Source organism: Sceloporus occidentalis, unplaced genomic scaffold, assembly GCF_023333645.1.
Source record: "Sceloporus occidentalis isolate IW3139 unplaced genomic scaffold, rSceOcc1.0.p SCAF_254, whole genome shotgun sequence".
Classification (NCBI taxonomy): domain Eukaryota; kingdom Metazoa; phylum Chordata; class Lepidosauria; order Squamata; family Phrynosomatidae; genus Sceloporus; species Sceloporus occidentalis.
Genome location: NW_028317234.1, coordinates 668,906 through 696,427, shown reverse-complemented (window position 1 = coordinate 696,427; position 27,522 = coordinate 668,906). Strand labels below are relative to the sequence as shown.

Below are 27,522 nucleotides of genomic sequence, written 5' to 3'. Positions count from 1 at the left end.
CTGTTTTTTTTGTTTTTTTTATTTGGTGATCGCTCTTTTTGATGATGTCTTTTTGTGGTGCTGTCACTGTCAATATACCGTATAATTTATATCAACAGTATGACCCTAAATTATCTGACTTTATAGTGTATTTTTCATATTTAGTGATATGTATCCTTTAGAGGTTTTTTACTTCTTTTTTTAATGTATTCAGATAATGTTTACCTTAGAATAAGTAAATCTGGAATCCAAGCATATGTTTGAGACTCCAGAGCAAAAACACTGATCGCACCCTTGGGGATTCTCTTGCTGAAGGTTGAAGAATCCATGTTTGCATCTGTCACAGCTTATTCCTTCCACATTGTCCTTAAAAAAAAAAAGAGTACATTCTAGTTAAACACTCAGACACTTAAAACCCTATGTTCCCAATGTCCAGCTACTTTGAAGTAAATTTGTAGATCTTCTTATAACATTTTCTTGCATTTGTGTTTTAACAGTTGCCTTTCAGTGTAACTGGTTTTATTGTACCATATTCATAAATGTGGGTCTGTAAAAGTTTTTTTTATTATTATTTTTATTCATTTTTGTGTAGAAAAAAACTTAATGAATGAGAACTCATTTTAGTTGTTTCACTTTTACCACCTTTTGTACATAACAATCATTGTTCATAGCACAATCCCATAAAACCCTCTAACACATGAAGCCATGCCTTCTGGTAAACGGACACACGCATCAGAACATTATTTTGGTAAGACTGCCTGTTTTTCAGTCAGTTTAATGGAGACTATATCTGACACGGAGCTGGCTAGTACGACCGACTATCTCCGCTGTCTTGTGCTCCCTTATCCTGGGACAACACACTTTCCCCGGTTCCCCAGTCACTAGCCGAGACCGATTTATTTTGGACACACAGGGCTGGATATATCCATCAAAACACACATTTACATAAAATAAGATATTGGGACACAAACCGCCCCCTTAATCTGCCTCCCAGAGACAACAGGGGCAGTAACGAGATTAACAGTACAATGGGGGGGGGGGAGACTGATTTATACAACATTAAATTGAAACAATGGCAGTCACTCCCTGATTGCAGATCCTGGCTGTCTGCTGGAGATAATCCCCTCAGCCAGTGATGAGATGATACTGCTGGGGGTAGCCACAAAAGTCTTTACAAACCCAGGGCACATAGTCAATAGGGAGGAGGCTGGCAGTTAGGCCTCTCCAGTGGCTTCCCTGCTTTTAAGTAATCTAACTTCAAGCTCTTCTTTCTAACCAAAGAAATTCAGCAAAAGAAGGCATAATACCAAATCCTAAGAACAGGAACCTAAGATCACTCCCCACACTGACATACTTTTAAGGTGGTTATCTTATATAAATGAGTAGGTTGACAAGGACTTGAGCTGGGTTATTTGGTAGGGGAAGAGCTTGATAAAGCATCAGTCAGGAACCAGGATCAATAAAGTTCACAAAGACTGGGACAGGGACTAGATGGGAGCCAACTGGTTATAATCACTGTTCTTATTAAAACCATGACATACCAAAAACATATTGCAAATTGAGCCACTTAGGTATTCAATAAGGGAATCTGCCTATTCAGCATGAGATTGCTGTAAAAACACTGAGACTCAGGGCTGACCTCCATGAGTTCCCTGGAGTGGGCCTGTGTTCTCAGAGAAGCTCAGACTGTCTTGTTTGAGCTTATGCTAGCTTTGGTTGACTTAACACCTCTAATTTATCATATATATTGACATATGTTTATGTGTACAACAGGAACTATTTATCAAGTTTACTTAACAGTTAAATATAAGAGTTAGGAAGGCTTGTTTGCAAGAATTCCATATTTTAGTTAACAGCATAAAAACAAAGTTAACTGCTACTGACCTTGCAAACACATGGATCAAGACAGGGATCTTCATTTGCACTGCCTAATGCACTGCAGTTGCATGGTAAACAATCTGGATAACCAATGTAGCCCAAAGCACATCGGTCACACTTCTCCCCACCATAGCCAGGTTTGCAGTAGCAGAATCCAGGTAACATACCTAGAAAAAAAATACACATTATTTTTGCATATGCTGATGTTTGGGTTTGCACATTACATGAACTGTTTTCAATGGCTTACCATGGCGTTGATTAGTGACATTCTTACTAATAGGCCTACATATTCATAAAAAATATTATACAATAAAATAGGAATAGGGAACACTTTTACTTGCCAATGACAAAAAACACAATATAATTTTCTGTTTAAAATTAGATATATTAGTTAAACTAGTTGCCACGTGGATTTTCACTAATTTCTCAAGTAATAGTTTTTTATTTTGCCAACGTTAATGCTTATCATTATATACTAAGGCAACCATTGACGGGGGTACAGTATAACTGTTATCATTATATACTGAGGCAGACATTGACGGTAGTCAAGCATTACACCTATCACTATACACTGAGGCAGACATTGACGGTGGTACAGCATAATCCATATCACCATACATTAAGTCAGATATTGACAATAATGCAGCATAACCCTTATCACTATATACTAATATACTAACCCTATCACTTCAGTGTCTGGGTTAGTATATAGCAGGGATGCACCAAAATGATTCTGGACCAAAACCAAAAATTCAGCATTCACTTGGCCAAAACCGAAAATGACCCCCCACCTTTAAACCCCCCCACACACTTTCAATAAAAGTAAGTAACACAACAAAATTGGACAAAATTCAATACCAATATTATCACTCTCACACATTTACTAATCTAATCTCACTTTCACTTAATGCTACTAGGTAAGCTACTGGCTAGATGTACTCTAAATGATTATTTTCACTTATAATGTGTCAACACTCAGTAGTTGGCGGTGCTGTTCCACTTGAATTTACCACATAACTAAATGCATTAGAAACATCATTCAAAGTAATGTCTGAACCCTTCCAGAAAATAATCGTTAAATTGTGTAAATTTTATCTTATAGCCTTTTTTTAGAGAATTCTTTAATGACATGTGACAGTAAAGCAGGCACTGATAGATTCCTTCCATAGCAACTGAAAACATCTTTAAAGGTTTTTGTGCTCTTATTCTGTGATTAAAAACATCAGAAGAAATAGAGATCTGCTATGGTTAATATTCTTTATGTATAAAAAAAAGCTCAGTTAATAGTTTATCTACATGGAATAGTTTATGTAGATAAACTATTAACTGAGCTTTTTTATACATAAAGAATATTAACCATTGCAGATCTCTATTACTTCTGATATTTTTACTTTTGAGTAAAATTGGGTGAATAATAACCTGAGACTTTTTTTTTACGAATAATTCTGTACATGCAGAAGCCTGTTTCTTATTTAAATAGATGTTTTCCACTGGCCAATGTGTAAATATCCCTAAATTATAGCTAATCAGCAATTTACTACAATAACACACACTTTCATAAAGTTTATATAGTTTAGAATACATCTGCCACACTGTTAGAACCATCTTAGAACCAGTTATAGTATTAATATTAATGATTTGCAGTGAATATGTTCGGCTTACGTTTTATAATCTGATCTAAATTGTTCATTAAAAGTAATGCCGAGCCAGAGATTCAGCAATACAGCCATGTTCGGATTAGATAGGACTCATCAAGATGGTCTAGACGCAGTGGCGGGCTAAGCAATATATGGCCATATAGTGTGACAGCATCCCAAGTGTATAAGCTTCAGACAGGTGCTTTTAAATTGCTTTGCAGTAGACATTTGCTGGGAATGCGCTGATCCATTGCTTTATTATTGTTGTTTTAACTTAGCATGAAATTTCTTTGTGATATGCGTCCATATTTTGACCATATCTTGATCCCTACTTCACAAACTGTTACTTACTTCAATATTTGTTTTCACCTGTCAAAAATAAAATCTGATATTTGTTAACCCCTTAAGGACCGGGCTCGTTTTTTCTTTTTGTACCCTGTGGGACCGAGGCTGTTTTAATACTTTTGTGGTGCTTGTGTTCAGCTGTAATTTTCTCCTCACCCATTTAGTGTACCCACATAAGTTATATATTGTTTTTTTCAGGACAAGATGGGCTTTCTTCAGATACCATTATTTTGATCGTATCATCTTATTTACTATAAAAAAAATAAAAAAAACATGGTGAAAAATTGAAAAAAAACACATTTTATGACTTTTATTTGAAAAATCTTTTACTCACCTAAAAAAGCAAGTAAAAAAACTAGCTAAATAGATTCTACTACTTGTCCTGAGTTTAGAAATACCCAAGGTTTTTATGTTTTTTTGCTGTTTTTTGTAAGTTATAGGGCAATAAGTACAAGCAGCGTTTTATGATTTCCAAACCTTTTTTAACCCCTTCGTGACAAAGGCTGATTTTACTTTTTGTACCCTTCGTGACAATGGCCGTTTTAACATTTCTGCGCTGCTCGTGTTTAGCTGTAATTTTCTTCTTTCCCGTTTACTGAACCCACACACATTAGATATTGTTTTTTTCAGGACAAGAAGGGCTTTCTTTAGATGACATTGTTTTGATTGTATCGTATTATTTACTATTAAAAAAAGTATAAAATATGGTGAAAAATTTAGAAAGTTGAAAAATCTTTTACTCATCTATAAAAGGTAATAAAAAAACCTGCTAAATAGATTCTACTATTTGTCCTGAGTTTAGAAATACCCAATGTTTTTATGTTTTTTTGCTTTTTTCTGCACGTTATGGAGCAATAAGTACAGGTACCGTTTTGCTATTTCAAAGCCATTTTTTCCAAATCTGGTAATTCTTCCCCCCATGTGCCATTTCGGGTATCTTTGAAGCCGGCCAATGCAATTTACCCCATCAAGTCATATATTTTTGAAAACTAGACAGCCCAGGGTATTCCAAATGCTGGTATTTTAACCCTTTCCAAGCACTTATTCTACCATCAGCCTTTGTCAAACTTTATGGTAGTAATTTTTTTGCATTTGTTTTTTCACACACATTTTACTTTAGGTATAAATAAACAGGTTCTGGTATATGTCACTATCAAAAAACACCCCAATATGTGTTTAGCAACATCTCCTGAGTACAGCGATACCTCACATGAATGATTTTGCCTGGCTGTTTGGGGGCAAAAGGGCCACATTTGGGGCATGCACATTTTTCAATGTTGCACTTTGGCATTTGGGGATCCACTGCCCATGCCCTATTTGGTACATCTTTGAGCCGGGCCATTTCAGTGTGCCCAATAAAGCTATATATTTTTGAAAACTAGACACCCCAGAGTATTTCAAATGCTAGTATTTTAACTCTTTCCATGCACCATATCTACCACCAGTCTTTGTCAAACTTTGTGATAGTCATTTTTTTCCATTTGTTTTGTCACACACATTTTACTTCAGGTATGAATTAAAAAGTTCTCGTATATGTCACTATCACAAAACACCCCAATATGTGTTCAGCAACATCTCCTGAGCGCAGTGATACCCCACATGAATGATTTTGCCTGGCTGTTCGGGGGCAAAAGAGCCACATTTGGGGCATGCCCATTTTTCAATGTTGAACTTTGGCATTTGGGAATCCACTGCCCGTGCCCTATTTGGTACATCTTTGAGCCGGGCCATTTCAGTATGCCCAACAAAACCATATATTTTTGAAAACTAGACACCCCAGGGTATTTTAAATGCTGGTATTTTAACTCTTTGCATGCACACATTTTACCACCAGCATTTTTTTTAAGTTTGCAGTAGTATTTTTGTGTGTGTATTTTTCCCACACACACCTACTTTATGTATGAATTTACAGCTCCTGGTATATGCCGCTGTCACACGACACCCCAATATGTGTTCAGCAACATCTCCTGAGTACAGTGATACCCCACATGCATGGGTTTGTCATTTTTGGGGGGAACTAAAAGGCCACATTTGGTACGTGTGCATTTTTCTAATTGGAAATTAGATGTGTGGCCATCCTTCCCCCCGTGTTAATTGGGACCTTGTTGAACCCGGCCAATTCAATTTACCCCATCAAATCATACATTTTTTAAAAGTAGACACCCCATGGGCATTTAATATGCCAGTATTTTAACTCTTTCCATGCGAGAATTGTTTTAAGCTAATATGCTAATTTTAGGACTTGCTCACAAAAATATATTTTTTATATATATATTTTTTTTTTTTGCCTTTTTTTTTTATTTTTTTAACATTTTTTTTCAACTTGAAGGTTCCCCTGATAGTGACATCAGTGGGAAATTATTTTTAAATTTTACTGTTTTTTTACTATTTTTTTTCTAATTATTATTAATTTTATTTTATTTTTAATTAATTTTTTCTAATCACACTGTGATTAGAAAGCTGAGCTCCATTGACTTGCATGGTTGAATGCAGTACCTATATTCAACCTGCAAGTGGAGCCAGAGTTCTCTAGAGGGTCTGGAGACCGTCTAGCGAACCCTTTAGACTTTATTGTTTCTTTATTGAATTTTCCCGGACCGCCGCCATCTTGCAGATGGTGAAGATCACCGGCAGCTGCGGCTGTGACCGCTCTCCGGAGCGGTCACAGCCCATCCAAAGGTAAGTGTTTGGTGTCGCTGGATGCCTCCTGATCGAGGCATTCCAGCGACACCATTTAAGTTTAGGAGGCGATCGTTGATCGCCTCCTAAACGCTTTTAAAACGGGCGTCCGCCGCCATACAAAGTATGGCGGATGTTGACGCCCCGGGGAGGGGTCAGAGATGGCCCCTTTGTGCCGATAATGGCGTTGCTGAATGCCTCGAGGTCGAGGCATTACAGCAACGCCGTTTCGGTGCAGAAAGCGAAAATAGATCGCTTTCTGCACCCGTTTAATGACGTGCCGGTCCTGGCACGTCATTTGTCGTTATCGACATGAATTTCCGTGACGTGCCCGGACCGGCAATTGTCATCAAGGGGTTAAAAAATCTGGTCAGTCTGCCTCCATCTCCTCTTTGGAACATCTTTGAAGCCGGTTAACTCAATTTAACCCATTCAAACCATATATTTTTTAAAACTAGACACCCCAGGGTATTTCAAATGCTGTTATTTTAACCCTTTCCATGCAACAGTTATACAACTACACTTTGTCAAACTTTGTAATAGTAATTTTTTTTATTTTTTTTCCACACAAATTGTACTTTAGTTATAGATATACAGGTTCTGGTATATGTCACTGTCAAACAACACCCCAATGTGTGTTCAGGAACATCTCCTGAGTACAGCGATACTTCACATGCATGGGTTTGTCAGATTGTTTGGCTGGTAAAAGGCTACTTTTGAGGCAACACAGACTTTTAGCATCTGGTCATTCTGCCTCCATCTCCTCTTTGGAATATCTTTGAATCTGGTTAACTCAATTTAACCCATTCAAACCATATATTTTTGAAAACTAGACACCCCAGGGTATTCAAATTGCTGTTATTTTAACCCTTTCCATGCACCAATTATACAACTACACTTTGTCAAACTTTGTAATAGTAATTTGTTTTATTTATTTTTTTCACACAAATTGTACTTTAGTTATAGATATACAGGTTCTGGTATATGTCACTGTCAAACAACACCCCAATGTGTGTTCAGGAACATCTCCTGAGTGCAGTGATACCCGACATGCATGGGTTTGTCGGGTTGTTTGAGATTTAAAATGCCACATTTGGGAAGTGCGCTTTTTTTCTCCATTTTGGTCAGTCTGTACCTATGCCCTATCTTTGAGCTCTGCCACTCCAATTTACCCCATCAGCCATTTTTTTTTATATTAGACACCCCTTGGGTATTTGAAGTGCTTTTATTTTAACTCTTTGTTGAGATTTTTGAGAAATTTTAGCACTTGCTCAAAAGAATAAACTTTATTTTTTTATTTTATTTTTTTAATACTTTTTTTTATATTTTTTTTACACATTTTGCTGGTACTGGATGGTTCATCTAGTGACATCACTGCATAATTATTTTTAAATGTTAGCACATTTTTATTTTTTTCCCCATTTTTTTTTATTTTATTATTTTTTGAATATTTTACTAATCACATTGTGATTAGAAAGCTGGGCTCCATTGACTTGCATGGTTGAGTGCAGTACCTGTATTCAACCTGCAAGTGGAGCCAGAGTTCTCTAGAGGGTCTGGAGACCATCTAGCGAACTCTTTCATCTTTATTGTTTTTTTCCCGGGCCGCCGTCATCTTGCTGATGGCGAAGATCACCGGCAGCTGCGGCTGTGACCACTCTCCGGAGCGGTCACAGCCCATCCAGAGGTAAGTGTTTGGTGTCGCTGGATGCCTCCTGATCGAGGCATTCCAGCGACACCATTTAAGTTTAGGAGGCGATCGTTGATCACCTCCTAAATGCTTTTAAAACGGGCGTCCGCCGCCATACAATGTATGGCGGCTGTTGACGCCCCGGGGAGGGGCCAGACATGGCCCCCGATGCCGATCTCAGCCTTGCTGAATGCCTCGACATCGAGGCATTACAGTAACGCCGTTTAAGCGAAGAAAGTGATCGTTGATCACTTTCTAAGCTTATTTAATTTTTTGACGGTTCAGGACCGTCAAGGGGTTAAAATTCTGCCTCTACGTCAATCATGTAGTCTTGTTTGCCTTTACTGCAAGCCGTTATTGTTATTATTATTATTATTGTTATTTTTACCTGAACCCAAGGGGTTACTTTTTCATGTTTGATGTGGTATAATAAGTGTGGTGGGGATTAGTTAAATGGAAATTTGTTAGATGGGGTTTAATGTAAGAATTAAAAAAATATAAAACAAAAAAAAGAAAACTTAAAATAAGTGAAAATCATATAGAGCTTTATGGCCATATAGTGTGACAGAATCACCAATATTTATGCTACAGATGCTTTAAAATAGTATTTACTGTGTGTGCGCTGATTTCTTCCTTTGTACATATTAGTCACATCTAAAAGTATTTTAAAATCTCTATGTAGGATTTTAAGGTGTGCCTCTCGTTCTGTATTTTTGTGTATAATTTATTTACCTGTAAAACTATGAATTTATTTGGTTTTAAACTCAAAAAAATTAAAAGGTATCCGACCCTTCCTAACGCAGCTGTCATAAATCAACTCACCCTCTCCCCGGCTCCAGCGTCGGCAGGTCTCGGCGTCAGGTTTCCTCTCAGCCTCTGCTCGCCGACACAGACACGAGCAGAGGCTGCGTGCAGGCACGCCCCCTCCACTGCCGGCAGAGAGCAGCAGGGAGGAGGACGCGGTCCCAGGTTGCTATGGAGACGCGTCCACTCCCTGCTACTGCTGATAGACGCCGGCAACGTAGGAGTATGATGTCATTTTGGCGCCAAATTCAAATTATAAAAGCCCCTTCCGCTGAGAAATCATTGCTCAAGTATCAAGCTATTACTGCCTCTGTACCTAAGCGTTCCTGATTGATTCTACTAGTGTACCAGACCCTTCCTTCTGATTTCTGACCTACGTTCCTTGCTGCCTGCCTCGACCATTGCGTGTGACCTGACCCTGTTTTTGGATTATCGTTTTGTACCTCGCCTCGGACTTTGCGGTTGCCATCTGCTATTAGGAACCATCTACCTTTTCGGCTCACGGGTCAGCCGTGATAGTATACTTCAGCCATGACCATGGTTCCTGCAGGGCTTCAAAATACGCTTTCTGAAATGAACGATAAAATGGAGAGATTGGCCCAGATGATGATGGATATGCAGGCGCAGTAAGGTAGTTTACGCAAAGAAGTCTCGGATTTGAGAGATCAAACAGCTTCTCCACCTACGCCTCCTGCTCCCCCTGCTCCTGTCGTATCTGGACCTGAACTGTATCATTCATTTGAACCGCAAGTTCCGTTACCAGTTAAGTTCTCTGGGGATCGTAAGACATTCCGCAGGTTTGTCATGAACTGTGAACTTATGTTTTCTGTAAAACCCCGTACTTACAGCACTGACATGGTGAAGATCCGTTCTATGATCCTTCTACTTGAAGGTGACCCTTCTGATTGGGCTCACAGATTGTTGGAGAACGACGATCCTGTTCTTGACTCCTACTCCTCCTTTGTTACGGCTTTGTCTTCGTTATATGATGATCCTCACCGTCGCTCCACTGCGTGTTCTGTTATAAGAGCCCTAGTCCAGGGCCGTCGTCCAGTAGAGGAATATATTTCCGAATTCAGGTGTCTAGCCACTGACACCAAGTGGAATGCTCTTGTAGACCAATTCCGTCTAGGACTCTCAGATGCTATCAGGGATGAACTTGCACGTTGTCAGATTCCTGAGTCTCTAGAGTCCCTCATGTCTCTGGCCTTAACTATCGATAGGAGACTTAGAGAACGTAGAGCTGAAAAACAACGTCCCTGGACGCCCAGTTGGAGAGTGCCTCCTACTCGTCCTCATGAACTACCCTCAAGTCCTCCACCTGTACCGGCAGCTGAACCTATGCAGATTGGATTGACCAGATCCTCGCTGTCCTTAGTGGAGAAGAATCGCCGCAGGGATAATAATTTATGCCTGTACTGTGGAGGAGATTCCCATCTTTTGCCATCCTGTCCGATACAGCCTAAACAACCCAGGGGTGAGTTTCGTCACATACGCTCTTGTGTATCCTCTATCATGTCTGAGTCACCTACTCATTTGTCTATTACCCTACGTCTGCAGTGGGGAACTCGTCATCTTTATATTCAAGCCATCATTGACTCCGGGGCCAGCAGCAACATTATGGACAAATTATATCTCACTAAGCACAATGTCCCTACTTGTTCCAAGAAACACCCCGCATTCATTCAGACCATCGATGGCTCCCCTGTGTCTTTAGGACCCGTCGAGTCAGAGACAATTCCGCTGTCCTGTTCCATAGGGGGAAGACATACCGAAAAGGTCTCTTTTGATATTATCCACTCTCCGTTATTTCCTGTCATCCTGGGGCTTCCATGGCTGAAAAAACACGATCCAGCCATCCAATGGTCCACAGGACGTATCACGTTTTCGTCTCTGTTCTGCACATCACACTGCTTGGGCATGGCACATACCATGTTTGACACCTCTATCTCAGGGTTACCATCCCACTACACAGAATTTAAAGAGGTTTTTGACGAGAAAGGAATCGAGTCCCTTCCACCACACCGACCCTATGATTGTCCTATAGATCTCCTACCTGGATCCAAAATACCTTATGGCAGGATATACCCCCTTTCTGATACCGAACTCAAGGTCTTGCGAGAATATCTCGATGAACATCTGGCTAAGGGGTTTATCCGCCCTTCGACCTCACCAGCCGGGGCAGGAATCTTCTTTGTGGGCAAAAAGGATGGAGGTTTGCGGCCTTGTGTGGACTACAGAGAACTTAATGCCGTCACCGTAAAGAATCGGTATCCTCTTCCACTTATTTCTGAACTGTTTGAACGTTTAAAACAAGCTACTGTCTTCACTAAACTAGACCTTCGAGGGGCGTATAATCTCGTCCGTATTAGGGAGGGTCATGAATGGAAGACAGCTTTCTGTACCCTGGACGGTCATTTCGAATACTTAGTGATGCCATACAGACTCTGTAACGCTCCAGCTACTTTCCAGAACTTTGTCAATGACATTTTCCGAGATTTATTGGATACATTTATGGTGGTGTATCTAGATGACATCTTGATCTTTTCGTCTACTCTCCAAGAACATCATGACCATGTTGGTCAGGTCCTTGCCCGTCTTCGCACCCACCATCTATTCGCTAAGTTAGAGAAATGTCAATTTGAGGCTACCCAGATTGAGTTTCTGGGGTTCTGCGTTTCCTCTAAGGGTATTGAAATGGACAAGAACAAGGTACAAGCTATTGAACAATGGCCACAACCACAATCCCGTAAGGAGGTGCAACGTTTTATCGGTTTTGCAAATTTCTATAGACGTTTTATTCGTAATTTCTCCAAGATCGTCCTACCTCTCACATCCCTTACGTCTAAGACTGTCAAGTTTCTGTGGAATAAGAGTGCTGAGGAGGCTTTTACCACTCTAAAACAAAGATTTATGTCTGCACCAATCCTCGTTCATCCTGATCCTGACCTACCTTTCGTGGTGGAGGTGGACGCCTCTACGGTGGCTGTAGGCGCTATCCTTTCCCAAAGGCAGGGAGGTAAAGACTTGCTTCATCCTGTGGCCTTCTACTCACGAAAATGAACGTCTCCGGAGAGAAATTATGACGTGGGGGATCGGGAGTTGTTGGCAATAAAGTGTGCATTGGAGGAGTGGAGGCACCATTTGGAGGGGTCACAACACCCATTTCTCATTTTCACCGATCATCGTAATCTAGAATATCTGCAGAGAGCTAAGAGATTGCTCCCTCGTCAGGCCAGGTGGTCCCTCTTCTTCACAAGGTTCAATTTTCATATCACATACAGACCAGGAAGTAAGAATGGCAAGGCTGAGGCTCTCTCCCGTCAATTCTCTAATGAACCTGATCATCCTAACCCGGCTCAACCAGTGATACCTCCTACACATTTCCTGGTAACGAGAAAAGACTTTCTCAACACCCTTCGGGATTATTTTCAAAGCAGAGAGAATCGTCCAACTCAGCTTCGTACTGTAAAGCGAGAGGGCCTTTTCTATTATCAAGAAAAATTGTTGATTCCACCTCCATTTGTGCGTGAAGTACTACAAATGTGTCATGACGCACCTTTGGCGGGACATCCTGGGATAACAGGAACCCTTAATCTACTCCGTCGCCGCTTTTGGTGGCCCCACATGGTATCTACTGTAAGAGACTATGTAAAGACATGCCAGACCTGTGCCCGCAACAAGTCTTCGCACCAACGCCCTCAAGGGTTGCTACAGCTCATTCCCGTTCCTCGCTCTCCTTGGTCTTCAATCTCAATGGATTTTATTGTGGATCTACCCGTGTCTAATGGGCATACTGTAATCATGGTAGTAGTGGATAGGCTAACAAAGATGGCACATTTTATACCTCTGCAACATCTTCCCTCAGCAGCAGAGACGGCTGAAACGTTTATTAAAGAAATTGTTCGATAACACGGAGTTCCTCTCCAAGTTCTGTCTGATAGAGGTTCCCAATTTACATCCAAATTTTGGAGAGCTTTCTGTAAAGGACTAAGGATTGACCAAGCCATGTCCTCCGGTTATCACCCCCAGACCAATGGACAAACTGAAAGAGTAAACCAAAGTCTCGAACAGTATTTACGATGCTTCACTACTTACCTGCAGTCCGATTGGTTCTCCCTATTACCCATGGCCGAATTTGCACACAATAATAACAAGAATGCGTCTACCCAAGAGACTCCATTCTTTCTTTTATATGGCTACCATCCTCCTGACCTACCTACCCTGATCCCATCTGTGCCAGTGCCTGAGACGCAACAAAGGTTAAAAACCTTGCAAAGGGCCCTACGAGCAGCCAGGCTCAATCTGGTACAAGCTCAACAACGATATAAAGAGCAAGCAGACAAACATAGACAGGATGTACCTGTCTACTGTCCAGGTGACAGAGTTTGGTTGGCCACCAGACATATAAGGTTAGCCATTCCCTCCTTAAAGCTAGGACCCCGATTTATAGGTCCCTATACCGTCACACATTGCATTAATCCTGTTACCTATCGTCTCGCCTTACCATCGTCTCTTAAGATTCATCCCGTGTTCCACGTGTCACTACTCAAACCAGTAGTGATTAATAGAATGACCAGACATTCTCCGTTACCTCCTCCGCCTGTTTCGGTTGAGGGACACCCTGAATATATTGTTCAGAACATTTTGGACTCACGTTTCCGGGGAGGTCGTCTTTTTTATTTAATTGATTGGAAGGGTTATGGACCCGAGAATAGGTCTTGGGAACCTGCGTCCTCGGTCCATGCGTCTGCCTTGGTTCGACGTTTCCATAGGAACCATCCATCTAAACCCGGTCCTATCGGTTCCCGGAGGTTACCGTTAGGGAGGGGGTACTGTCATAAATCAACTCACCCTCTCCTCGGCTCCAGCGTCGGCAGGTCTCGGCGTCGGGTTTCCTCTCAGCCTCTGCTCGCCGACACAGACACGAGCAGAGGCTGCGTGCAGGCACGCCCCTCCACTGCCGGCAGAGAGCAGCAGGGAGGAGGACGCGGTCCCAGGTTGCTATGGAGACGCGTCCACTCCCTGCTACTGCTGATAGACGCCGGCAACGTAGGAGTTGTGTATGACGTCATTTTGGCGCCAAATTCAAATTATAAAAGCCCCTTCCGCTGAGAAATCATTGCTCAAGTATCAAGCTATTACTGCCTCTGTACCTAAGCGTTCCTGATTGATTCTACTAGTGTACCAGACCCTTCCTTCTGATTTTTGACCTACGTTCCTTGCTGCCTGCCTCGACCATTGCGTGTGACCTGACCCTGTTTTTGGATTATCGTTTTGTACCTCGCCTCGGACTTTGCGGTTGCCATCTGCTATTAGGAACCATCTACCTTTTCGGCTCACGGGTCAGCCGTGATAGCAGCATACCACTAAGGCTCTTGTCCATGCCCTGATTATCTCCCGTCTTGACTACTGTAACTCTATCTTAGCCGGTCTCCCTCTTAACCGTCTCACCCCTCTACAATCCACCATGAATGCTGCTGCCAGACTCATCTTCCTCTCCCATCGCTTTACTAATGTCTCTCCCCTCTGCCGGTCTCTTCACTGGCTACCTGTGCGCTTCAGGACTCGCTTCAAAATCCTCACTCTTACTTTCAAAGCCCTTCACAGCGGTTCCCCTCCCTACATCTCCTCTCTCATCTCTAAATACACACCTAACTGGTCTCTCTGCTCATCCAATGATCTCCTTCTATCCTCTCCTCTGATTTCTAGCTCTCATGCCCGCTTACAAGATTTCTCAAGGGCTGCCCCTATCCTCTGGAATGGCCTCCCCAGGTCTATCCGTCTCTCCCCCTGCCTTTATTCCTTCAAAAAATCCCTCAAGACCCACTTCTTTAAGGATGCTTACAACATAGCACACTGACGGCCTCCCATACTCCCATATTCCTTTAGCTCACCTTTCCTAGGCCCTCTCCTGCAATACTTTTACTAGTGTGGCTGGTCTATCCCTAACAACTGCACTTTTGCCTATTGTGTAATACACCCAACTCCCTCTAGACTGTAAGCTCTTTTGAGCAGGGCCCTCCTCACCTGTTGTCTCTGTTAGTCAATTTGTAATGTAACATACTACTTGTTATGTCCTGTCTACCCATTGTACAGCGCTACGGAATTTGATGGCGCTATATAAAACAATAAATAATAATAATAATCTAACTTTTGGAATCCATTTAATCAACAATGCCTCACCTACAATATCTTTTGTCAAAAACAAGCTCAAGTTTTTTCCTGAAGCCTATATATATATTCTCAATTGTTAAAAATTTGGCATAATATACTGTTATTTGTATAATAATAATTATTATTACTATTATTATTATTATTATTATTTGCATAGTACCAATAATTTACTCAGAGCTTCATACGGTACATATATTGAAAGGGTATGACAAAACTCGAATCAACAGACCTATACATTAGGAAGAGAGGGCCCTGCTTACAATCTAGAGAGAATGGGTAAGGAGAAACTTAAGGGGAGATATAAACTTTGTTTTTACCATCTTTAAAGACCAGAGATGAACATTACTAAATGTACATGTTATTTCAATACTCAATGGCGAGCTAATACGTTTTTAAAAGTTCCCTTTTCTATTCTGTTCATTCATTGGTACATTCAACAAAAATGCTGAATTGACTTACAAGGACATTTTTGTCAGTAAATTGTATTATATTTAAAATTGTAGCCTACGCATGTGATCGTAGAAATTTCCCTGCTTATTAATGGATTGTTTTGGTCATGGAAGTAATGTGCCATTAACCGCGCATATGAGGATGTATATTGCAGAGAGGAGAAGTAAAAGGAGACCAGTGTATCATTTCAACTTCGTCCTATAAACTCTCTTTTCTACATTTATGAAGCTTAGATGGCTTATTACCCTGGTAAGTGCTTGGCTTACGACCGCAGTTCATTTCCATTTTCCAAGAAATGAACTTTTTTCTCCTAAAACATGCATACTGATAATGTACACTTTATTATAATGCATTTAATATATATTGCTTGATTTACAACCTTACAACAAATTACTACTTGACAGATCATATTCTACTCACATTTTATTTTGGCATGGCTGTACTTATTGCACTTTAAATTTTTTGAAAGAAAATGGGATCAACATTAAGAAAATGTATTATAAAGTTATTATTCAGATGCATATTATAGTGAAAGAGTTCATTTTTACTATCAAAACGTTAACCCCTTAAGGACCGGGCTCATTTTTCGTTTTGTACCCTGTGGGACCGAGGCTGTTTTGACACTTTTGTGGTGCTTGTGTTCAGCTGTAATTTTCTCCTCACCCATTTAGTGTACCCACATAAGTTATATATTGTTTTTTTCAGGACAAGATGGGCTTTCTTCAGATACCATTATTTTGATCGTATCATCTTATTTACTATAAAAAAATAAAAAAAACGGTGAAAAATTGAAAAAAAAACACATTTTATGACCTTTATTTGAAAAATCTTTTACTCACCTAAAAAAGCAAGTAAAAAAACTAGCTAAATAGATTCTACTACTTGTCCTGAGTTTAGAAATACCCAATGTTTTTATGTTTTTTTTGCTGTTTTTTGTAAGTTATAGGGCAATAAGTACAAGCAGCGTTTTATGATTTCCAAATCTTTTTTAACAAATCTGGTCAGTCTGCCTCCATCTCCTCTTTGGAATATCTTTGAAGCCGGTTAACTCAATTTAACCCATTCAAACCATATATTTTTTAAAACTAGACACCCCAGGGTATTCCAAATGCTGTTATTTTAACCCTTTCCATGCACCAATTATAGAACTACACTTTGTCAAACTTTGTAATAGTAATTTTTTTTATTTTTTTTTCACACAAATTGTAATTTAGTTATAGATATACAGGTCCTGGTATATGTCACTGTCACACAACCCCCCAATATGTGTTCAGGAACATCTCCTGAGTACAGCGATACCCCACATGCATGGGTTTGTCAGATTGTTTGGCTGGTAAAAGGCTACTTTTGGGGCATGCGTAATCCAGGTGGTCATTTGGTCATTCTGCCTCCATCTCCTCTTTGGAATATCTTTGAAGCGGGTTAACTCAATTTAACCCATTCAAACCATATATTTTTGAAAACTAGACACCCCAGGGTATTCCAAATGCTGTTGTTTTAACCCTTTCCATGCACCAATTATACAACTACACTTTGTCAAACTTTGTAATAGTAATTTTTTTTTCACACAAATTGTACTTTAGTTATAGATATACAGGTTCTGGTATATGTCACTGTCAAACAACACCCCAATGTGTGTTCAGGAACATCTCCTGAGTGCAGTGATACCCGACATGCATGGGTTTGTCGGGTTGTTTGAGATTTAAAATGCCACATTTGGGAAGTGCGCTTTTTTTCTCCCTTTTGGTCAGTCTGTACCTATGCCCTATCTTTGAGCTCGGCCACTCCAATTTACCAGCCATTTTTTTTATATATTAGACACCCCTTGGGTATTTGAAGTGCTTTTATTTTAACTCTTTGTTGAGATTTTTGAGAAATTTTAGCACTTGCTCAAAATAATAAACTTTATTTTTTTATTTTATTTTATTTTTTTTAATACTTTTTTTATATTTTTTTTACACATTTTGCTGGTACTGGATGGTTCATCAAGTGACATCACTGCATAATTATTTTTAAATGTTAGCACATTTTTTTTTCATTTTTTTTTCCAAAGTGATTAGAAAGCTGGGTTCCATTGACTTGCTTGGTTGAATGCAGTACCTGTATTCAACCTGCAAGTGGAGCCAGAGTTCTCTAGAGGGTCTGGAGACTGTCTAGCGAACTCTTTCTTCTTTATTGTTTTTTTTCCCGGGCCGCCGCCATCTTGCTTTTAAAACGGGCGTCCGCCACCATACAATGTATGGCGGCTGTTGACACCCCGGGGAGGGGCCAGACATGGCCCCCGATGCCGATCTCGGCGTTACTGAATGCCTCGACATCGAGGCATTACAGTAACGCCGTTTAAGCGAAGAAAGTGATCGTTGATCACTTTCTAAGCTTATTTAATTTTTTGACGGTTCAGGACCGTCAAAGGTCATTTAGTGACCTTCTTGTCATGACGGTCCTGAACCGGCAAAGGTCGCGCAGGGGTTAAAGAGTATTGCTTCTAACAGCAGAACCTTTTATTTATAGCTATGGGACTGAATTTGTCATATGCTTTTCCCTGTAGGCTATATACATTAATAAATCATATACTGTATATATGATAATACACCTTCAATATATCATTATATATTTAAGCAGAGGTTTTTCACAAACGTTTGCATTGGATCTATCGACAAATCAATAAATTCCTGCAAACGTGCTAGGAGAACAAAGAGTCTAGATTGTTGAGGGTCATTAATCTAGCATAAATACGAAGTTTCATTAATCATTGGCTTGGTCAGTGTCACGAACCGGGGGAGCAGGTCTGATAGGAGCCCAGGTGCAGGGGATACGAGGGGCACTGTCTGTACCTCATGATGCATGATGGCCTGGGGTTGTTACAGACAGGCGCAGGAAATAAACCACAGACAGAAGATCAGGATTAAGAGTTGTATTGTATATGATGGTACAACAAATATAAACAAGGAAAGTCACTTGGCAGGAAGCCCTCTGGTTGGGGCACACACGGCAGGAAGCCCTCTAGTTGGGGCACACACGGAAGGAAGCCCTCTAGTTGGGGCACACACGGAAGGAAGCCCTCTAGTTGGGGCACACACGGAAGGAAGCCCTCTAGTTGGGGCACACACGGCAGGAAGCCCTCTAGTTGGGGCACACACGGCAGGAAGCCCTCTAGTTGGGGCACACACGGCAGGAAGCCCTCTAGTTGGGGCACACATGGCAGGAAGCCCTCTAGTTGGGGCACACACGGCAGGAAGCCCTTTAGTAGGGGCACACACGGCAGGAAGCCCACTTCCAGGGCACATGGCAAGAAGCCCACTTGCAGGGCACACGGCAGGAAGCCCACTTGCAGGGCACACAGCAGGAAGCCCACTTGCAGGGCACACGGCAGGAAGCCCACTTGCAGGGCACTCGACTTGGGAGTCCACTTAGTGGGGCGCTGGCCACAACTCAGGAACCAGATCAGGAACCAGATCAGGAACCAAAGCAGGAACCAAAGCAGGAACCAAAGCAGGAACCAAAGCAGGAACCAAAGCAGGAACCAAAGCAGGAACCAAAGCAGGTAGTCCTCAAACATCAATGTCAAGGCCCAGATTGCAGGGCTGGGCAGGTTTATATAGGCTGGCTTGATCAGGTAATACACTGCAGCTGGACCTGATAATGAGTCTGAGTGTTTCTGAGTGGCAAGGGCGACCACTAGAGGTTGGAAACGGGAATGAGCAACTCAAAGTTTAAACAAGTCCAGCCAGCGAAGGGTGCAACGTTACAGTCAGTGATCTGGAACTGGACTACTGTTACTTGTTAGCTATCAGCTACCCACAATTTTAGAAATTGTAACAAGTTTTGGGAAGAACTAGATAATTTACACAAATTATGTAATCTTTTTAACAGGTAATCTTCGTAGACATTTGCATGAAATAAAGTGATCTATGCATCTAATCGTCTATTTGCTTTCCGTAAGATTTCAAGGGTATCCTTCCAAGTACAATGATGGTCTATGTGTTTGTTTTACAATATCCAATATACATTTACAATGTCAAATATACATTTAAATGTTTTTTTTTAGTACTTATATGGTTTATGACTCCTTAAGTGAAGGAGGTCTGTTGACTAAGCTTAAAACATTTGAGGGGGGAACAATGCTTAGGGAGTTCAATGCTCTATTTAACCCCTTCCATATAATTTTTTTTAGTACCCCATGTACCGTATTTTTTTGCCGTTTTTTTACCATGTATTGTTTTAATCAATACTCCCTTTTCTGTGTATGTACCCACACAAATCATACATCCATTTTTCAGAAAAAACAGGGCTTTTGTTTGAAACCATAGAAACTAGTATGTAAAAACCTATAATAAGATTTTTAAAAAGATCACTTTCTTCGCTTAAACGGTGTTACTATAATGCCTCGATGTCGAGGCATTCAGCAAGGCCGAGATCCGCATCGGGGGCCATGTCTGACCCCTCCCCGGGGCGTCAACAGTACAATGTATGGCAGCGGACGCCCGTTTTAAAAGCGTTTAGGAGGCGATCAACGATCGCCTCCTAAACTTAAACACTTATCTCTGGATAGGCTGTGACCGCTCCGGAGAGCGGTCACAGCCGCAGCTGCCGGTGATCTTCGCCATCAGCAAGATGGCGGCGGCCCGGGAAAAAAAACAATAAAGATGAAAGAGTTCGCTAGATGGTCTCCAGACCCTCTAGAGAACTCTTGCTGCACTTGCAGGTTGAATACAGGTACTGCACTCAACCATGCAAGTCAATGGAGCCCAGCTTTCTAATCACAATGTGATTAGTAAAATATTCAAAAAATAATTTAAAAAAAAAATAAAATGGGAAAAAAAATAAAAATGTGCTAACGTTTAAAAATAATTATGCAGTGATGTCACTAGATAAAACCATCCAGTACCAGCAAAATGTGTAAAAAAATATAAAAAAAGTATTAAAAAAATAAAATAAAAAAATAAAGTTTATTATTTTGAGCAAGTGCTAAAATTTCTCAAAAAATCTCAACAAAGAGTTAAAATAAAAGCACTTCAAATACCCAAGGGGTGTCTAATATATAAAAAAATGGCTGATGGGGTAAATTGGAGTGGCCGAGCTCAAAGATAGGTCATAGGTACAGACTGACCAAAATGGAGAAAAAAAGCGCACTTCCCAAATGTGGCATTTTAAATCTCAAACAACGACAAACCCATGCATGTCGGGTATCACTGCACTCAGGAGATGTTCCTGAACACATATTGGGGGGTTGTTTGACAGTGACATATACCAGGGCCTGTATATCTATAACTAAAGTACAATTTGTGTGAAAAAAAAAATAAAAAAAAATACTATTACAAAGTTTGACAAAGTGTAGTTGTATAATTGGTGCATGGAAAGGGTTAAAATAACAGCATTTGGAATACCCTGGGGTGTCTAGTTTTCAAAAATATATGGTTTGACGGGGTTAAATTGAGTTAACCGGCTTCAAAGATATTCCAAAGAGGAGATGGAGGCAGAATGACCAGATTTTTTAAAAAAGGTTTGGAAATCATAAAACGCTGCTTGTACTTATTGCCCTATAACTTACAAAAAACAGCAAAAAAACATAAAAACATTGGGTATTTCTAAACTCAGGACAAGTAGTAGAATCTATTTAGCTAGTTTTTTTACTTGCTTTTTTAGGTGAGTAAAAGATTTTTCAAATAAAGGTCATAAAATTTGTTTTTTTTCAATTTTTCACCATGTTTTTTTTATTTTTTTTTATAGTAAATAAGATGATACGATCAAAATAATGGTATCTGAAGAAAGCCCATGTCCTGAAAAAACCAATATATAACTTATGTGGGTACACTAAATGGGTGAGGAGAAAATTACAGCTGAACACAAGCACCACAAAAGTATTAAAACAGCCTCGGTCCCACAGGGTACAAAAAGAAAAACCGAGCCCGGTTCGTTAAGGGGTTAATAATTGTGGGTTAATGGGTCTGGGGCTAGTGAACAGGGGAGGTGTGTTATAATTTTTTCCGGGTGTTATTTTTTGAAAGATAATTTTTTTACATTTTTTTTTAGCTTTGTACTGTTATGAAATAGTATTTGGGATCTCTTGCACATTGTATGTATGCCAGTGATGCCACAATGACATCACTGAGCTAGCTGTATCATTTATTTGATCGGCAAGCAGGGCTTCATAGACTTTTATTGCTGATCACAATGTGTGTGATCAGCCATCAGGGAGCGCAATCAGAGATCCCAGCAGGGATCCTCCAAAGACCTTTATATTCATGCTTCGATTCTACTGGATAAAGATTAGACTTGTGCATTTGTATTCAGACCAACATGAAATCGAACACGAAGGGTGTGTTTTCGTTGTTCAACCATATTATCGAAGAAATGAACGTGGCGGCAAAAAGTACATGAAGACGAAGACACACAAAGCAAAGAATCTTCGTGATTGTCTTTGTTAATGTCCCCTAACTAATCTCCTGGGTCCCTTCCCCCTCTTGTCTACACAGCATCGCATGGGTTGACGGGAGCGAGAATCCGTAGGTTCGCGGAAGGACTTAAAGGTCAGTGCAAGCGACTCTATCGGTCACCTGCAGGGGCCTCCTCTAGCATCAACCAATTGGTTGATGCTAGAGGAGGCCCCTGTCAGCGACCAATAGAGTAGCTCTTATGGACCTTTAATTCCTGTTCCCTCCCCAGGCCAAGTTTCGGTGTCAGGAGTTAAAGGTCGGCGTGAGCGACTCTATTGGTCCCCGGCAGGGAGCTCCTCTGGCATCAACCAACGAAGGGCTGCTCTGCTTTATTGGTTTATGACAAAGATAAAATGCAATGTTCCACACAGTAAAAATAAATCAAATACCCACAGTGTAAACGCAGCTATCCTAGACACTCCTCAAAGTGTCCAAATAATACAAATCTCAAAGCAATGGATAGTGCAGGAGATTAACTATTTACATCCACTTTATGTATTTATGTATTACACTATGATTTGACCCCCCCACATATGATCCTGCGCTATCCATTGCTTTATTGGTTTATGCCCAATGAGGCCCCTGCAGGTGACCAATAGAGTCTTTGATCATTCGCTATTTTATGCAATATAGATGCACTCAGCATGCTATATGGATAGTGTTGCAGCTAGAAAAGGGTATTTTTTTCTATATAATTTCATTAAAGTTTTACTGCAATTATGTTGTCATTAGTGTTTAAGGAATCTAAAGAAACTTTTTTTCTCACTATATCTGTCCTTTATGGCCACCTGATGACATACGTGCGACGTACTGCTGGATATGTTTTTTTGCTCATGCAGCTGCCAGCTGCAGATCAAAGCGGCACATCAAGTGCCTCTCCCCAATGTGACAGACAGCCAGTATGGGCCTGGTGATTTTTCTATGGCTTAGCTAATGGAAATCGACCTCTTCCTAGGCTAGGACAATGTCACAATGCAGTAAAATAATCAGCCTGGGGAAGTGAAAATCCTGAGGGCGCAAGCCACTCTCCATCAGGGAATGGTATTAGGAACTTTACTTCATTGAATCCCTTCTGAGGGCCTGAAGAAGGGCTGGAGTGTGCAGGTGAAATATTGGAGATATCACAAGACCAGTGATCCAGCATACTGGAACTAAAGTCTTACCAGATGCCTTTAAACTTGTGATTCTCCCTATACCCGAGCCTCAACACTCTAGGGATCATCAAAGTCCCCTTAGTTTTGTCTTGGGCTTAGCCCTTTGCTATGTGTATCAGGGCAAAGAACTCCTGCTGTGTGTGCTCTTGGTGTATGGCAGTTATTAGAGAAAACACAGTACTTCCAAAGACATTATGAAGCTAAATGAACATAACAAAATACAATAAGGCTTAGAAATCTAGGAGTAGCATTGATGAACAAGTTGGCTGATTGGTGGAAGGACACTCTATTAGAAGTAGTTTCCAGGGTACCTGACCTCCCAGTGAACAACATAGGAGGACCTCATGGTAAAATAAAGGCTACTGTACTGTGCTGTTACTGGTACTGTATAATGATGAGGTAAACTCTTCTGGTGTAGACATAGACAATGGAAATTAAGGTCCCATTCATAGAGGAGAAAAAACAAAGAATTCTGCAAAGAAGTAGCTCATGGAGGAGACCTAGAAGGCACAGCTGAAAATTTAGATTGGTGGATAGCTCGTAAAGGATCTGTCTGAACATCTGACTTTTCTAGTTCCTCTACCATCCTCAAGACTAAATCCCAACAGCCCCAGTTTTGTACCCAGTACCCAAAATCAAAGTGCACTGGGAGAGTCAGGGCCTCAGGTTTCTGGCACCCTCTCAACAGGAGAAGAATCAGGGGGAACAAATATGTGATTAGACTCCAGGAACTTGCAGGACTGAACAGTGATATCCCTGATGAAAAATAACATACAGTTATATGAGCACCCTGCAGCAGAGAGAACATCTTGTAGCTGCAAAGTGTTGGTGATCCAAATATCCTGCCATATGCTGATGAGCGTATGTTGTGTCCCACAGTTCTGAGTTCAGTGCCTGCTGACCAATGCTAAAGTGCAAATCAACACTTAAAGGGGTTGTCATACAGCAATACATATTAAAGTACTATGTATTCTTGAGTGAAGAAAATATGCACACTGTCTGAAGATGCACACTATTCATGGCAAATGTGGCTGCTAAAGTCCACAAGAGCACTTTCTGTGCATGCACATGAGGTCTTATTGAACCCCTTGAAATGCGCTTTGGTGCATTTGAGAAGATTGATTTAAAGAAAAAAAGGCTTACACTGCTCAAGATAATTCCCCACTTTAGAATAATAAAATAAGAGAAATATACATACTCTGATACTGATTATTACATAGTTTACACTGATAATGGATGCTACTTTTAGATTAAATTAAATTATATTAGTCATATATATTATATGTAGATATTTATTTAGCATATTGTTAACCTTGATAAACCTGCAGAACTATAAAGACAATGCAGTTAAAATTCTTCTTTCTAAGAATATTTTATATTGTACTTGTGACACTTGTTATGTGACATTACATCATTGTTGCAATTGTAATGTAATGATGTCATGTAAAGAAAAAGTACATACCTCTAGTAACCTGCTTTTCATCCTTGACACATATATTATGTATCGAGCCAATGGGATCACAGTAACATGGTCGGCAAGGGTGGGAATGAGTCGGTAACACCTAAGTGGAACACAAAAAGCCATTGAACTAATTTATGTATAGTTAAAACCTGACTCAGGTCAATTATTGTATAAACTCAGTTATTTGATTTTCTGCAGGAAATTGTTAGAAATAAAACAGCTTTTATTCATGAAGTAAAAGGAAAACATACATTAAATTAAATTTATAAATAATGAAATGTACATAAAACATTGACTCTATAATAGATAAGTAAAAATACACATACAATGGTATTTGTGGTTTTGCTGGAGTATATAAAAAACAAATAGTGTATATCAGAGAATATTGTATACATCCCTTAGTTTCTCCAAATGAAATCCCCCCCCCCAAAAAAAGATAATGTACCCCTTTTGGTCGATAGAAGCCATCAGCACATGTCTCACAGTTTATTCCCGCTGTATTCACTGTACAATTAAGGCACACTCCACCTCCAATGTATTTTCCATGAATATTCAAACTCAGATGCCTGTCGGCTATTTCCTGATCATAATAACATTCTTCAGCTTTCCAGTGACAGTTGCAAGCTATTAAAAAATCAATGGCCAATAATTACAATGGACTCCTCCAATGCCATTAGAATGACTGCAATAAGTAATTTGTATGCAACATAAGCAGGAAAATGTTAATAAAAGACAAGGTAAGGAAAGAAAATAAGACAACGCATATGTGATGAGAGAAGACATGAATCAGCCGTTAATGAAAAATAATTAAAAATAACTTATATTAGAATAACTAAAGCAAACACTAAAATAATACACTGCAGAACTAGGTCACTAGTCATGATAGAAACATAGAAACATAGAAAATGACGGCAGATAAGAACCAATAGGCCCATCCAGTCTGTCCAACCTCTGAGTACTTTCCTTTAGTACCTGCCCTTATCCTATATCTAGCTTGGCGTTATGCTTATCCCATGCTTGCTTAAATGCCTTTACTGTATTTACATCTACCACTTCTGCTGGAAGGCTATTCCACTACCCTTTCCGTAAAGTAATATTTTCTGATGTTACCATTAAACCTTTGCCCCTCTAGCTTATGGCTATGTCCTCTTGTTGTGGTAGTATTTCTCCTTTTAAATAAACTTTTAAATAAATCTTCCTTTACCTTGTTGATTCCCTTTAAGTATTTAAATGTTTCTATCATATCCCCCCTGTCACGTCTTTCTTCCAGGCTATATAGGTTAAGATCCTTTAACCTGTCCTGGTAAGGTTTATCTTTTAATCCATAAACCATTTTAGTAGCCCTTCTCTGAACTTTCTCCAACATATCTATATCCTTCTGGAGATACTCCAAGTGAGGTCTCACCAGTGATCTGTACAACGGCATGAGCACTTCCCTCTTTCTACTGCTAATACCTCTCGCTATACAACCAAGCATTCTGCTAGCATTACCTGCTGCTCTACTGCATTGTCTGCCTACCTTTAAATCCTCAGAAATAATTACCCCTAAATCCCTTTACTCACATGTTGAGGTTAGGACAGTATCAAATATTCTATACTCTGCCCTTGGGTTTTTATGACCCAGGTGCATTACTTTGCATTTATTCACATTAAATGGCAATTGCCACAGCTCTGATCATTTTTCCAGTTTACCTAGATCGTTTGCCATTTGGCTTCTTCCTCCAGGAACATCAACCCTGTTGCAAATTTTTGTGTCGTCAGCAAATAAACATACCTTTCCATCAAGACCATCTGCAATATCACTAATAAAAATATTAAAGAGAATGGGTCCAAGTACAGACCCCTGAGGTATCCCCCTGGTAACAAGACCTTGTTCTGAATATATGCCATTGACTACAACCCTCTGTTGTCTGTCACTCAGCCACTCCCTAATCCATTCAACAACATTGGGATCTAAACTCAGAGATTGCAGTGTATTTATAAGTCTTCTATGTGGAACAGTGTCAAAGGCCTTACTGAAATCCAGATACGCAATGTCTACTGCACCACCTTGATCAATTACTTTAGTCACCCAATCAAAAAAATCAATAAGATTCGTTTGGCATGATCTTCCTGAGGAAAACCCATGTTGTTTTTGATTTTGAAACCCATGTGACTTCAGATGTTCAACAATCCTTTCCTTTAACATAGTTTCCATTAATTTACCCACTACAGATGTAAGACTTACTGGCCTGTAGTTGCCCGACTCCTCCCTACTTCCTTTTTTGTGAATGGGCACAACATTCGCTACTTTCCAATCCCCAGGGACGACTCCCTTTACCAATGATTCGTTAAATATATCAGTTAACGGTTTTGCTAGTATACCCCCAAGCTCTTTTAATAACTTGAGGTGTATCCCATCAGGCCCCATTGACTTATTTGTCCTTACCTTAGACAACTGAAGTAGAACCTCCGCCTCGATAAACTCACATATTTCAAATGATTCAGTCTTTTTTTCCAACTGAGGTCCCATTCCCTCATTTTCATTTGTAAAAACTGAACAGAAATATTCATTGAGGCAGTCAGCTAAACCTTTATCCTCTTCTACATACATTCCCTTTGTTTTTAGTCTAACTAATCCTTGTTTAACTTTCCTTTTCTCATTTATATATCTAAAAAATGTTTTATCTCCATTTCTTACTGACAGGGCAATTCGCTCTTCTGCATGTGATTTCGCAGATCTTATAATTTATAACTTTCTTTGCCTCTTCCTCACTTTGGGTATTTTTGTATCTACTAAAGGCTAACTTCTTGTCTTTTACGATTTTGGCCACTTCTGCAGTTTCTTTAA

At 40.1% G+C, this 27,522-nt stretch overlaps 1 protein-coding gene across 1 annotated transcript in view; it reads right to left on the bottom strand.

The window, feature by feature from the left end:
• The window catches only part of LOC149275966 (laminin subunit alpha-2-like), a 411,836-nt gene that overhangs the window by 257,802 nt on the left and 126,512 nt on the right, over positions 1–27,522 (bottom strand). The window contains 4 exon segments of the mRNA XM_089504075.1: positions 205–345; positions 1,864–2,024; positions 24,693–24,792; positions 25,138–25,316. Of these exon segments, the coding sequence (XP_089360201.1) occupies positions 205–345; positions 1,864–2,024; positions 24,693–24,792; positions 25,138–25,316 (581 nt within the window).